The following is a 15,464-nucleotide window of genomic DNA, read 5'->3' on the forward strand; positions in this document are numbered from 1 at the left end:
TAAACTGTTTTAACACACTTTTCACTTGTTTCAACTTTGTTTTTCATTTTGTTTTCATGGTCACAATCATTATGATTACACTTTAGGAGCATTGGAGAGTCCGAAAGGCATTTTGTTAAACTCAAAAAAGCCTCTGTGTGTACAAAAGGCAGTTTTCTCTTAGTCATTTTCGTCCATTTAAACTTGCCAATAGCCACTCTTTCAATCTAAAGAGGTGATGAATTTAGATGAATTTTGTAGCAGTATTAAACGACCATATACCGTAATGTAAAAAATACATTCACGGAACATACCCATATCAGCGCGTAACGGGAACAGGACTTAATTAATTTTAAATCGCCGATTAAACGTTGTTTTGTTTGGTAAAGATGTGTTTAAACTTGAAATTTAGATCTTTTTGGCCAGAAATGCCACTTGTCCTGCAGGACGAGCGCTGCGGGAATATTCACTCGTCCGGAGCCGATTTCTACTCGTAATTACGAGCGGGCGAGTGGATTTGTCGAACCCTGATGTATAGTTATTTGCCTAATAATGGAGAGATTCAATTTTGATTCCTAGAGAGAAAATTCTACTATGTGTATCCTGCATAAATGGTCAATAGCACCTACATCTATTGTAAACCCCTAGATTTTCTCACACAACAGACTACTCATATATCCTCTGAACAAGAAGAAAGAAGAATAGAAACAATAAGGGTGGGTTCAACAATGGCCTAAATCTGAGTTTCTAACACTGCTACGAGCACAGAATTATTGAGCTAAAATGAGGAAAATTGGGCTAAATACATGTGCGTAAAGTGTTATCCAAGATAAGCCTGTGCAGACTGCACAGGCTGATATGTGACAACACTATGCACATGCAGTTAGGTCAGTTCTCCCAAATCGAGGCTAAACTAATTTGAAACTAGACCAAAGCATTGCTTACTTACCAGTACATGAGATGGAGTCTACACCGGGTCCATAGTACTCCACAATGGCCCCTGTGCCTCCCTTCACTGTGAGGATGCCAGCCACCTTGAGGATCACATCCTTGGGAGAGGTCCAGCCACTCATTTTACCTGTCAGGTTTACACCAATCACCTGTGCATAGTAGGTAAGACAAGGAATAGTATGCACTGAGTAATGATCAATGGTTTAAATGGTCATACAAATAGTATCACATATATTTGTATGCAATGGGTTAACATACTTCAATGGTTTAAAATGGTCATATTTATTGTATTACATACATTTGTTTGCCCCTGCAATGATAATGGTAGAAAGGCATATGGTGTTTACAATGGTTGTACATGTCATCCATACATGCCATAATTTTTTCAGACCAATTCCAGGACATTGAGTTAAATTGTCCAGGACTTTTGCCGATTTTCCGGGACATGTATAAAATGTAGCGATATTTATAGACATATGCATTTTTGGTACGTTTTTTTGTTTCGCATCGTTAATTGCAAAAGTTCGAAAGCCTATCCAAAATACACTTGATCTATTAACGTCAAATTAAACATTACTACTTCCGTTACTAGATACAAGCCAAGTGTTTTCAGTGTAAGCGTTCTAAACATAGATGGTGACGTCACTGCGTTATTGTTATTAAGACCGGTGTGTAACAAGTAGTTGTTGATACGCCTTTATTCATTTATAACATTTATAAAATAAAAAATACAACAATACAGTACCGTTAGATCGTCAACTCAAATCAATTCACAATACATACAACCAATCACAATAAAACAAATACAACAAAACAGTACCGGTAGATCGTCAACTTAAAATCCGGACAGTCACACATTAATTTTTTACTCAGCGATGTTGGACTTCAGATGTGTGAACAACTATCCTTTGCCCTTACGCAGCGGGAAATAATGACGTAGTAGATTAAAGTCAATTAACAACCACATTAAACAATGCCGCCTTTTCGGTTTGACCGCGAACGTGAGACAATCGATATGATAACAGGACCCCTGTTAATTGATCGATTTTGACACGTAGCGTAGTCTGCCTATTCAGGTAGGCATTGTCATGGAGACGCTGCAGATATACTCAGATTCGAGGTGCAGTTAAGCCTAAGATAAGGTACATGTATATATGGATTTTGTAAATTCCGGGACATTTGACAGATTTCCGGGACATTTGACAGATTTACGGGACAGCAGGACAAGTTCTTCATTTCCGGGACTGTCCCGGACAATCTGGGACGTATGGCATGTATGTGTCAGCATACATCCGTGCATGAATACTTAATATACATACTAGTATATACATGTTCATGTACACAAAAAATTCAAACTTCTGTCAGCGTTTAGAACCAAGAGTTACCAATAACAAAAAAGTAGTGTACCATAAAATATTGCATATAATGCATTATCATAAATATTGCCTTCCCATAATTTAATGTCTATTGTATATTTTTTAGCTTTACAAATACACATTTGTGAAATAACCTTAGGGCACTTGAGCTCCCAGGGTATATCAGCCATGACATCTACAGCGTCTGCCCCTCCCACTCCAATACACAGGCCTCCCAGACCACCTCCATTCGGTGTGTGACTGTCAGTGCCAATGATCAAAGCACCAGGGAACGCATAGTTTTCCAAAATAATCTACAAGTAAAGTAACAATTATGTGATACTGATTGCCATCACAACAACAACATGGAAACATACACAGGTTCCATTTGTGTGTTGATGACTTAACCTCAAAACTTCTTGATATACACTTACAATGTTGAAAGACATGTCCTTTTATGATCTATTGTTTTTTGCACACACAAAAAACAACACAATATCTATTTCATCCCAGAAATTATTTTATATATGACCAGAAAGTGGAGTGAAACATACTTGGCGAGCCTCTTTCTGGGAAAAACTGGGCTTGATCCATGTGTATAAAATGTCATCCCAGGTTAGCCTAAGCACAAGCTTATCAGGGACTACACTTTCCACCTAAACTCAGTTTTTCGTTTAAAAGAGACTTCCCTTCGACAATAAATTCCATAAGCAGAAAATGTCAGTTTTCGTTTAAAAGAGACTTCCCTTCGACAACAAATTCCATACGCAGAAAATGTCATATCTGATAAGGGTGCGGTGTACACAGACTTATCTGGAATGACACTTTTGCATATGCATAAATCCCAGTTTTCCCTGAACAAGTCTATTGTTAATTTCCAAACTGTGGACACCAACATTGACACCACTACATACCTGGTGGATGATGCCGCTGCCAGGTTTCCAGAAGCCAACTCCATACTTAGCACTCACTGTGGATAGGAAGTCATACACCTCTCGGTTCACATCCTACAAACAACATCAACAGCTACACATCCCTTGAAGCTGATTTTCTATATAATAAGACATTAATGTATCACATTACTGTATAATTAAAAGTTTTTAATTGACTAGAGTATATCAGGCTAATTTTGTGTGTGTGGAAAATGTCAACATTTCTTTAAAAAAAACATTTGCACATCATTCAACATGTGAGTTACAAACACTTAAATGTAAACAAAAAATGAACATCAAAAAGTATGTTTTAGAAAACAAATATTAGACAAAATCAGTAGTACTGCCCCCATTAAATTCATGGCTAACTAAAGAGGCTGGTACTAACGATGGCTCGAGCCAGATCCTTCTCGCCGCCCAACTGTGCCTCGATCAGATGGTCACAGTGGACCGTGGAGGGGACAGCTACACGAGGCAAGCCACTTGATATGAACTGCAGCAGGGCCATCTAAAGAGAAGATTGTGTTAGTAACGGTTGTCCATTGGCAGATTAAGAGACTCGTTGATAATTACGGTAATATCTACTTGTCTACGATTCAAAGTGGTGTTGCCTTGTCATTGTTATAAGCTTTTGATATAAAATAAGATAAAAGTGAAACAATCCCAGTCAATAAATCAGTATAAAAACAAACAACAAAATGGCCACTAGTGTTATTTAATCTTTTGTTGAAAGGTGGCAGGTTCTTTGGATTTGGAATTTGATAACAAAAGGGGATTTCTTCTTTTCAAGTAAGCATGATGACTACATGTTTTATTCTTCTTTAAGATCCAGCATTCATCAAATGCTTTACTTCAAATGCTAAATTGGATTCTGGTATACATGGTTTAATAAAAATTGTTGATATATTTAAAAAAAATGCCACTAAAAATTATGACTTCCAAAGTGTACACACACTCATAGTATAGCCTTATAACGAAAACAGCCTAGTCTCCTGGTGGTCGTGTTTTTGTATATTAAATAAACAAGAAGGCTTTAATGCCTTAAATTGCTTACCTGAATTCACATTGTGATACCGGTTTTTCAGTGATCTAAGATGGAGATTTTATTATCACTATTTACAATAAAGAAAGTTACCAGCAGGGCGGGCCAATGTTGACCACATACTCAAGACTTAAAATATGTTACAGAAAACCACAATATGAGTTTACAAACTAACTACCAAACCTCTGGGCCTTGAAGTTTCAGAGACTTTTAAGTCATTTTTCTATGACAGTCTATATTTACCATGTGATACCCTGGATAATGGCCAGTTTTGATCCTAGGGTAAAAAGTTGAATTATCTATGCACAAGACTGCTACAGTATTGAGACCAAACATAAATAGGCTTTAATACGGGTTTATATTTTGAAAGATTTTTTTCTAATTTTCATTCATTTAAGGGAAACGATTTATCCCCAGGGCGGGGTAAATTATTGACCCAGAGAGAGACAAGATTTATACCAACATGGTGGAGGACCATAATGCAATATGGAATGCCAAATACCAAACCTTCCAGCGTAGTGGTTTCAGAAGACATTTTTTTAGTTTTCACCATACACATGCAGAGAAACCAGTTACCTCTAAGATTAATTTAACCCCAGGGCCATGATTTGAACAACCTTGGTAGAAGATCACCATATGTTATATGCCAAATATTACACTTCTGAGCCTAGTCATTTTAAAAACTTTTAAAACCTTTTAAAAGTTATTTGTCTACATAAGTCTTAAAAAAATCATGTAACCCTTGATTGTCGTTATTTGTTACCCCCAGGGGCATGATTAAAACTTTAGTAGATGTTCACTAGAAAATATTACACACAAAATTGTAAACCCCTTTTCTTTGTGGAATCTTCAGAGAAGATTTTTAAGTTTTCATTTTTTAAGATCTATTTTCCGCTCTTATGCTCTACCTATGCATGCAACATACAAGATTTGATAAACTTTGAAAGATGGTCACCTTTGCTTGCGAATGCCCACACTCTGGCACTGACAGAGGAGAGAAAGCACATTATCCTAAAAGCTCCCTATGAGCCCTATGTACTCCAGTAAGCTTAAAATTATGTATTCAGTATAGGAATTTCATCTAAACAAAACATGTCGCTGCATGTCACGAATGCCACTGACCAATTATTTAAGTTTTAAAGCCAATTTTATGTTAACAAACAATATACCTGAGCAGTGGCATCTTGCATAGCTACTCTGTCAGGACGCAGCTTTAGGTAACTCTGACCACGGACAATATCCTGTAAAAGTTCAGAGATAACCAATTTATAAATTATCATATAACATTTATGTACAGTACACAGGTTCCTCCATACCTTTCAAGTATTATTTTTTATTAGCACACTGTTATCATTCAATAGGGAACTGATAGTTCAAACAAGAAACATGAAAATAAACTCACAATTTTTTTTGACATCATAATCAGAGGGGGCAATAACGTGACAGTCAAGATGGCGACGTCCATACCGAGACAGTTATTCTTCGCCGTTTTATACCCTTTATTACTACTGTTTATTTTTTAAATGACGCTCACTTTCCAGCCATATCAGTAAAAAGGTGATTAGCATTTATTTCGTATTTAAATTCGTTTTATATCTTGACTTTACTTCCCGCAAATTTTCTTAGTGGAGCCCTAATTAGGTTATCCCTCTAAGAAATTTCGCACGAGAAGTCGAGATATAGAGCGAATATTACTATGAAATAAAAGCCAGTTACTTTCTTCCTAATATAGCTGGAAATTGAGCGGAATAAAAGCAAATAATACTAGTAATAAAGGGTATAAAATAGGGAAGGCAAACCTAAGCAAATCCGTCAACGGTTAACCTGTTTCGATATTCGAGCGGTTAACCGGTTAACAGACTGTCTTTGTACCACATAAATAAAAAAATTCCGAAAAACGTATACGTTTATAAACAATTACATGTTCATGCAAATAAACTCTGTCTTGTTGATTGTGTTGTAACCTAATTACTTTAATTATTTTATCAACTAAATACTGTTTCTTTACAAATTTTGTTGGTCCTTTAAATTGGGAATTCAAATTCTAAATTTAATATTATTCATTTTAAATCTAATACTTAGTCATTTCTGAAAGTTATTTCCGACATTTTTTATATGCTTGCCAGTGAACTGTGATATTTCTTTTTTGTAATATTAGCTTCATGTCATTTACACATAATTATTGTTCTACATCTTGATCAATAAAAGCTAGTGCAGAATTTGAATTATGTTTTATTAACACCATTATCCGTTAAGAATTAGGTGCATTAACAGTTTGCTGATTAATAACAATTGCCAATTAGCGCAATATATTTTGCAATGGGCAAAATGGTTTTCAAACCTCTGTTTAAGACCTGTTTATACTTAATGTCCTTATTAGGGCGTTTAAGTTTGCAATTGTTATTAAAACAACAGTGATTGGGTGTAATCACAGTGTCCAGCTACACACTGCAGAGTAGGTGCTGATTGCTGGTGTGCCTGCTCATTAATCCGCTGCACCCCAATGGGTTACAACTCTAATCGCTTTTGATCAACAGGGGGGCATCACAGAGTGGTAATTGCCGATAATTTGCGATCAGATACTAGTAAGCGGATTAGCCAATACAGTGAAATGAAGTAAAACAAAACTTACGACTTGAGCATTTATTGCGTTCCACAAAAAATGCGTTTTCTGCAAGAGTAACCTAATATTATTTTTGTAATCGGTTAACCTCCTTAAGAAACTGATAACCGGTTAACCGTTGCCATCCCTAGTATAAAACGACGAAAAATACCTGCCTCTGCATGGACGTGGCCATCTTGTTTGTCACGTGATTACCCCCTCTGATAATGAGCACATTAGTCCTGCACACAGATACTTGTACGGTTGATTGATTTCCTTCAATGATTTTTTAGCTCGGCTGTTTTCGGAGAAAACCCGAGGTATTGTCATAGCCAGCTCGTCGTCTTCCGTAGGCGTCATGCTAAAACCTTAACATTGGCTCTTAAATCAAAGTGCTTCAACCTACAACTTTGAAACTTCATATGAAGAAGCGCCTTGATGAGTTCTACATGCCACACCCATATTTGGGTCACTAGTTCAAAGGTCAAGGTCACTGTGACCTCTTATATTAAACTTTAACATAGGCTCTAAAATCGAAGTGCTTCCACCTACAACTTTGAAACTTAATATGTAGATGCACCTTGATGAGTTCTACACGCCACACCCATTTTATGGGTCACTAGGTCAAAGGTCAAGGTCACTGTGACCTCTAATATAAAACTTTAACATAAACCTTTACATTCGCTCTTATATCAAAGTGCTTCCACCTACAACTTTGAAACTTCATATGTACATGCACCTTGATAAGTTCTTCACGCCACACCCATTTTTGGGTCACTAGGTCAAAGGTCAAGGTCACTGTGACCTCTATTATAAAACTTTAACATAGCCTCTACAATAAAAGTGCTTCCACCTACAACTTTTAAACTTCATATGTACATTCACCTTCCTCATTTCTACACACCACACCCATTTTTAGCTTGGCTGTTTTGGGAGAAAACCCGAGGTATTGTCATAGCCAGCTTGTCGTCCGCGGTCCGCCATAGGCGTCGTGCTATTACCTTAACATTGGCTCTAAAATCAAAGTGTTTTCACCTACAACTTTGAAACTTCATAAGTAGATGCACCTTGATGAGTTCTACACGCCACACCCAATTTTGGGTAAATAGGTCAAAGGTCAAGGTCACCATGACCTCTAAAAAAAATATAAAAAAATTCTGACAAGCTTTCGCAGCCGAGCGTTGGCACCCGTTATGCAGTGCTCTTGTTAAAATAAATTTTCATTTGGATGAAAAAACAAGCTGTATGGGAACGGTAAAGAAACATAAACATATCTTACAATCAAGGGCTCCTTCTGAAGAAAATATTTTTGACTATTGAACACTAAGCACAACATACAGTATTAACATACTCAATTACATACCTGCTTCTGTGGATCATCTAAGTGGCCATAGAGGATCTTTTCTGATAGAGTTAAAGGTCTTCCAAGCTTCTTTTTCACAACTTCCACTCTACTTGATATTTTGTCATAATCAATGTGCTGATCTGGCTCTAACAAGCTCATAGCAACCTGTAAAAAGTATAACCTATGGTCATTTTGCTAAACTTTGTTGTGTAACTATGTTCTGTGTCATGCAATGATAAATAACAATTGAATAATTTACATTAATTTTTTTTTTTTTTTTTTTTTTTTTTTTTTTTTTATTCAATATAATACATACAATGTATATATGAATATATACAACATAGTGATTGTACAAAGCAGTAAAGTTCAGACATGTTATACAAGATATGCTAATATGTATTTTTTTTAAAGAGAAAAGAAAAAAATAATAGAAGAATTGTTATGATAAATGATGAGTTGTATAAAGTCGGAAGAAAGCATACTGGACTTGTGTGTTTCGTTGTATATTCAAAATGATCTTATAAGATTGAAAAAAAAAAAAACATACAAAAATATTTTAGAAAGATAAACTTACATTAGTGTGAAAAGTATATAAGTGGACAAACATCATGAGAATTTAATCCGATTCCATTTTTGTTCAAAGTTTTGTAATGTGTCATTACTGAGGGCTATTTCTTTCTCAATCTGGACTTTAAGTTTGAGACTATAGATAAAACAATTAAAATTTGGTACTTGTTTTTTGAACTTCATGTTAAAGATGAACAATTTCATCATTATAAGAATAAAATTCACAATATTATTACAATCTTTTGATTTCAATGAGTAAATTCCGAAACTTACATTTAAGAAAGATAGTTTAACGTTTAGTTGCTGTTGTTCAAGAAAAGATGTTAATTGATTCCAAATAGGCTGGATGTGTTTGCACTCCCAAAACAGGTGTTCTATAGTTTCGATGTTTTCACTGCAGAAGTCACACAGATTTGAATTAGTTAATTTGCATTTAAAGAGATATTTATTTGTAGCTATAATTCTATGAATGTATTTATATTGAAAATTTCTCAGAGTGCTTTCAATAGTTGCTTTATATGGCATGGTAAATATGTGTTCCCAATTAAGTTCATGTACTCCGAAAAGGACTTGCCATTTATTTTGGGTTTTTGAGTTTTCTGTAGGGTTTTTAATTTGTAGTGTGTAAAATATTTTATTTGTTTTTTTTTTTTTTTCCAAGTATATTTTCTACGAATGTTGTTTGAGTACATGGTGTATTATATGTATTGATTTTAGATTTAATATGTATGGGTATGCTTTTGATTAATGTGTAGTACTTCAAAAAATTATTTGAAGGTATTCCGTATATGTAGCATATATCATTAAAAGAGTAGAAATCCTTAATTCTGTAGTCATATAATTGGTCGACATATTTAATGCTTCGTTCAAACCAATCTTTATAGAAAAACGTCTTATTGTTTGAAGTTATGTCTTTATTGTTCCATAGAATAGTTTTGCTGCTTGTTTGGGTTTCTAGGTTATGAGTGACATCACTCCATGCTGATAGAACATCAGACAGAAAAATGTTTTCGTTTGCAATTTCATGTAAGATAGTATTGCTGATGTTACATTCAAAGAGTAAGGAGTCACCATATTTTTTTAGAATTTTCTGATAGAATAATTTCCATTTACTTGTATTGGCATTATCTAGGTATCTTTTAACCCAGCTGCATTTGATTGCATTCAAGAATGAGTCAATGTTCGTTAATTGGATACCTCCATTTTCTACAGATTGAATTAACTGAGTTCGTTTTATTTTATCAGGCTTACCGTCCCATATGAAATTAAATATTGCTGATTTTATATCGTTAATAATATCATTTGGTGGATTTGGGAGGACTGTTAATACATAAATTAATTTAGGAAGTGCAAACGTTTTCAATACTGTGTTTTTTCCGATAAGTGTAAGTTTACGGTGATGCCATGATTTTAAGCAGTTTTTAAAATTCTGTAATTTAGGTAGTATGTTTTTAAGAACTGTATCTTTTTCATTATTTGTGAAAGTAATTCCTAACGTTGTGGCTTCATCGGATGTCCAATTAAATTTCATTTCTTTTTTATATTGGACATTATTTTGTTTTAATTTACCTACTCGTAGCACAGTACATTTACTTTTGTTTAGTTTCAGACCCGATGTCATTCCGTAAAGGGTTAGCGATTCTATTAGGTTATGGAAAGAATCGTAAGTGTCGTTTAAAAAATAAGTTGCATCGTCAGCAAATAGGGACTGTTTGATTTCTTCGTCAGGTTCTAGTGATATGCCTTTTATGTGTTTATTTGATTGGATGTGATGTGATAGATACTCGATGCAGATAATAAATAGCGATGATGAGAGTGGACATCCTTGTCGAACCCCTCGTTCGATGTTAAAACTGTTTGAAAAGAAGCCATTGTTCATGATTAAACTGTTAATATCGGTATAAAATAGTTTGACCCATTGAATGAGACTTTCACCAAAGTTCATATTTTCTAAGCAAGAGAACATAAATGAATGATCAAGCGAATCGAATGCCTTTTCGAGGTCTGCAAAGAAAATTAGACCAGGATTATTTGAATTGTTGAAATAGTTTATGCATTCTTGGATAAGACGAACGTTTTCACCAATGTAACGTCCTTTTATGAAACCAGATTGAGATCTTGAAATGATTGCTGGTAATATTTTTTTTATTCTGTTTGCTATACTTTTAGTTGCAATTTTATAATCATTGTTTAGTAAACTAATCGGGCGCCAGTTTGATAAGGATTCTAAGTTTTTTCCAGGTTTTGGAATAAGTGATATAATACCTTGTTTTTGTAGCGTAGTTAAGTTTTACATTAATACTTATGTTACTATATATAGTAACAAAATTGACTCGAATGCACGTGATTATCGGTCAAAGCAAGGTGCTTATCATGTTTGGCCCTGCAGGACCAAATGTTGATAATCGATAATCGGCCCTGGAACAAAAGCACTTGACGTTACGGCCAACGCGTTACGTAAAACAAAATGTCGTCCACATTCATTCAGTCTCAGCCAACAGTGATCAATACAATTAACCACAACTAAACGAAAGAATCGAACATAATGTTAACAACACGTAGCACACAGTTTGGATAATACAAATATCGATTGAAACTGAAACTCTTCTGTACATTAGATATATGCCTCTATTTGAGCTTTAACAGGATTCATCGAACAGCAAAAATTATAGTTAAAGAAACAATTACCTCGAGAACTTAAATTCGATGTTTATAACAATAAAATAACAACGATGTGCAATTCCGTCCTTTTTTGTTATTCCATCCGTTATTATCCCCACGTTTTTTTAAAAGCGTGGGCATATTGTGGTTAACTCCGCCGTATGTCCATCTGTCCTGGTCACTATCTCCACCTACACTATTAGCACTAGAACCTTGAAACTTACACACATGGTAGCTATGAGCATTTTCACTCATTTTTTATGTTATTTTACATTAACTTCTTCATTTCTACACTGATTTACTTCCAATTGATACTTAACATCTCTTATGACAATACAGTCAATCTCAACTATGCATGGTCCCATTTACAACCCTGGGGCGCCCCCTGGGTCAAACATGCGGCGTGGGGATACGCGTCGGCCTCTGCCGCACCATTTCTAGTTTAATATGATCTTTATTAAGCTTGTTAATTAAGTTTTATTATAATGGCATAATTGTTTATAAACAGCTGCCAAATTATTTCAAGATCAATATTTATCGAAATAGCTCTGATGTATTATAAACATGTATATACATTTTGTATTTCAGTTAAACTTATATGAATGAAGGTTTGAATTATTTTTTAGTGGTCTATTCTAGTTATATTTGTTACCTATAAATAACTCATTCTTAGCTGTAGAAAAAGAAATCTAATTGTCTGTAATCTTTATTGGGACCTTTTCACAGATTTTTGCATGTTTTCAAGTTAGTCATTAAATGCTTTCAATTGATAAATGTAAACATCGGAACTAAAACAGTCCAGTTTAAAACAAAAATGTAATTAAAGAAAGAACAAAAAAAGAAATCAACACCTGGTCTTGAACCACTTACCCTTGGAGTAAATGTCAGCCACTTAACCCAATCGGTCATCTGTGCAAATTTGAAGAGCATGACTGTATTTTACACTTTATATAAGCAATCCTCGTAAAAATCCTCACAAAATATAAGGACAAGGGACAAAATTGTCACAAAACCAGGTTTTCATTGTGAAAAAAAATCTGATTAAGGGAGACAACTCAAACTGAACTTTTGAAATGAACAAACAAAATTAACCCCCTTTGTAAGTTTGTTTTAAAATAAATCTATCTTGACATTGGAGATATTGACGTGATTCTTTCGTGCGACACACCGTCCCATGATGGTGAACAAATGTGCCAAATGATTTTAAAATCTCATAATGAATGACATAGTTATAGCCCAGACAAGCTCATTTTTGGCTATTTTTTACCTTTGAACTCAAAGTGTGACCTTGACCTTGGAGATATTGACGTAATTTTTTCGCGCGACACACCGTCTAATGATGGTTAACAAATGTGCCAAATAATTTTCAAATCTCACAATGAATGACAAAGTTATGGCCCGGACAAGCTTGTTCCGCCCGCCCGCCAGCCCGCCAGCCAGCCAGCAAGCCCGCCCGCATTCGCCAATCTAATAACCAGTTTTTTCCTTCGGAAAACCTGGTTAATAACAAAAGACTTTTCCAAATTATACATTTGTTTCGTGTTTGGAAGGCTTTATAATTTTAAAGTTGTTAAATTCTCAAAAGATGAGTATGAGTGATATTTTAGCGCATGGTAAATGCTAAGTTTTATTGTTTCTTTGCAAAAAACATAACTTCAACGAAAATTTGCAAATCTGAAACAATGTTTTCAATTCTGTCAGTTTATCAAAATGTGAAAAGGTCCCTTTAAGATGTCCGCCATAAATTTGTCACAGCAAGATTGTTCTCAAGATTCCAATGTTCTTACATGAAGTGAATATAACTGATGTAAAGAGTTTAGTGCATTTTGGTGTATTTTTTTTTGTACAGCTTGGAGCAAGTCCAGCAAGAAACGAAAGAAGCAATTCCAAAAGCTTGTAAATCCACCAAAAAATTGTGATACCAGCCTTTGGCATAAGCGATTTGCAACTTCTTTTGAGGCAAGTTATTTTCAATAGCCACATGTCATAACGTTTTGTTATCTTTATGCTGAGTAAAAAGTGGTACAGCGTACTTTAAATATACACTTGACATATATTAATTAACACGGTACAATAATAATTCCCACGCTTGGGGATATTGTGGTTATCTTAGCCGTCAGTCTGTCCTTCTGTCTGTCTGTCTGTCCGTCCATCCTGGCCACTATCTCCTCCTACACTATAAGCACTAGAACCTTGAAACTTACACACATGGTAGCTATGAGCATATGTGCGACCCTGCACTATTTGGAATTTTGATCTGAACCCTGGGTAAAAAGTGGGGTCGGGTCAAAGATTTTCACTCATTTTTATGCCCCCAGTATGGTGCATTGGCCATAACTTTTGCAATATTGAAGATAGCAACTTGATATTTGGCATGCATGTGTATCTCATGGGGCTGCACATTTTGAGTGGTGAAAGGTCAAGGTAATCCTTCAAGGTCAAAGGTAAAAAAAAAACAAATCCAAGGGAAGTTATAAGCTTTAAAGGGAGGTAAGTAATGAACCTGCCAAATGATTTTTTTTTAAATAATTAAAAGCGGCGCAGGAGGGGGCATTGTGTTTCTGACAAACACATCTCATTTTATGTTATTTTACATAAACTTCTTCATTTCTACACTGATTCACTTCCAATTGATACTGAACATCTCTTATGACAATACGGTCAATCTCAATTATGCATGGTCCCATTACCAACCCTGGGGTGCCCCCTGGGTCAAAAATGTGGCGTGGGGATACGCGTCGGCCTCTGCCGCGCCATTTCTAGTTTTATATTGATTTTAAATCACATTTTTTTAAACAATTGTATCGATTGCTAACCACTTTCACCCAAAACACGATTTACGAAATCGAATGACTTGTTGGAGTGATTAGACAAAATTGATTCCTAATAATGCATGACAAACACACAATCTGAAATAAGTTTTGGAATTGTTCGATGCTAAAAATATTTAACTGTTAAATATAAATCCTCCACAACAGAATTGTCCTAAAATCCGGAGAGTCTAGCTTAAACTGTGTTTCGTCACAGAAATTATGTCACATGAGATACGTCATAAATTGCGTGATCAATTGAATGAAAATTAAAGTATGGAAAGCTGGTTCTGAAATAAATAGTACAGTTAACAGAGATAAAGTATTAAAGACATTAATGCCATCGTTGCTTGAGGGCCGGAAGTGATAATCGGCCCTGAATGAAAAATCATTCACTCTGCGGGCCGATTATCACCTCTGGCTCTCAAGCAACATTAAGTCAGCGCTTTGTTTTCCTTCTTAGAAAATTCAAGTGCATCAGGGATGGAAACTAACGTTTTACAATTGGTTGCCCACACAGGCAACCATCTTTAGCATGTTGGTTGACCAGCTAAAGACTAACGAGCCCAGTACGATGTACATGTAGTGTCATGTGTATATAAGACTTTCTTTAAATAAAATAAAAGATAACTAAACAACAACATTGCTTAATTGACAAATTTTCTGTGTATTATGTCCTAATATAAGTCTGAGTTAAATCATTTCATTGGCTTTGATAAATGAATTGTATTAAACTAACTATTAACTCACAGTCGCCAATTTCATTAAATGTTTAACTGCACTGAATTGTTTCAAGCTAAAAAAAAGCAAGTTGCCCAGCTGGACTACTAACTTTTGAATTTGAGTTGCCTAGGTCAAAATGTACTGGCCCCAGGCTCACGGGTATTATTCAGTTTGAATTAGAATAGTAAAGCATGTTTAATATCATATTAAAATGTCTTTAAATAATGCATTAAAATCATATTTGTATTGTGTTGACACTTTCTTTCAACAAATAACACATTTAGATCAACAATATTCTGAACGGTAAACTCTATCTAAAACCATAGAAAAAGTTAACCACTGTCAATATCTTATCTCTCTTTAATATGTAAAATATGAAATCATATTGTTGTTTTTAATTGTGAAATGGACATTTTTGACAGTTTTAAGCCCTAGATTTGTGAAATGCCTGTGTCGAAATTGTGAAATTGCCATTTTTCTCTATGAAAGAAAAAAGC

General features: G+C 34.9%; 1 protein-coding gene across 2 annotated transcripts in view; it reads right to left on the reverse strand.

The window, feature by feature from the left end:
- Positions 1-15,464, reverse strand: part of LOC127868552 (aconitate hydratase, mitochondrial-like) — a 35,013-nt gene that overhangs the window by 12,447 nt on the left and 7,102 nt on the right. The window contains exons 3-9 of one of the 2 annotated variants that reach the window (XM_052410408.1): positions 12,305-12,343; positions 8,225-8,371; positions 5,429-5,500; positions 3,606-3,725; positions 3,200-3,292; positions 2,441-2,599; positions 929-1,079 (exon numbers count right to left, since the gene is read on the reverse strand). In XM_052410408.1, the coding sequence (XP_052266368.1) occupies positions 929-1,079; positions 2,441-2,599; positions 3,200-3,292; positions 3,606-3,725; positions 5,429-5,500; positions 8,225-8,371; positions 12,305-12,343 (781 nt within the window). The remainder of the gene's footprint in view (positions 1-928; positions 1,080-2,440; positions 2,600-3,199; positions 3,293-3,605; positions 3,726-5,428; positions 5,501-8,224; positions 8,372-12,304; positions 12,344-15,464) is intronic. The other variant, XM_052410409.1, reaches the window with a different exon arrangement.

The sequence above is a fragment of the Dreissena polymorpha genome, chromosome 2 (assembly GCF_020536995.1).
Source record: "Dreissena polymorpha isolate Duluth1 chromosome 2, UMN_Dpol_1.0, whole genome shotgun sequence".
In the NCBI taxonomy this organism is placed as follows: Eukaryota; Metazoa; Mollusca; class Bivalvia; order Myida; family Dreissenidae; genus Dreissena; species Dreissena polymorpha.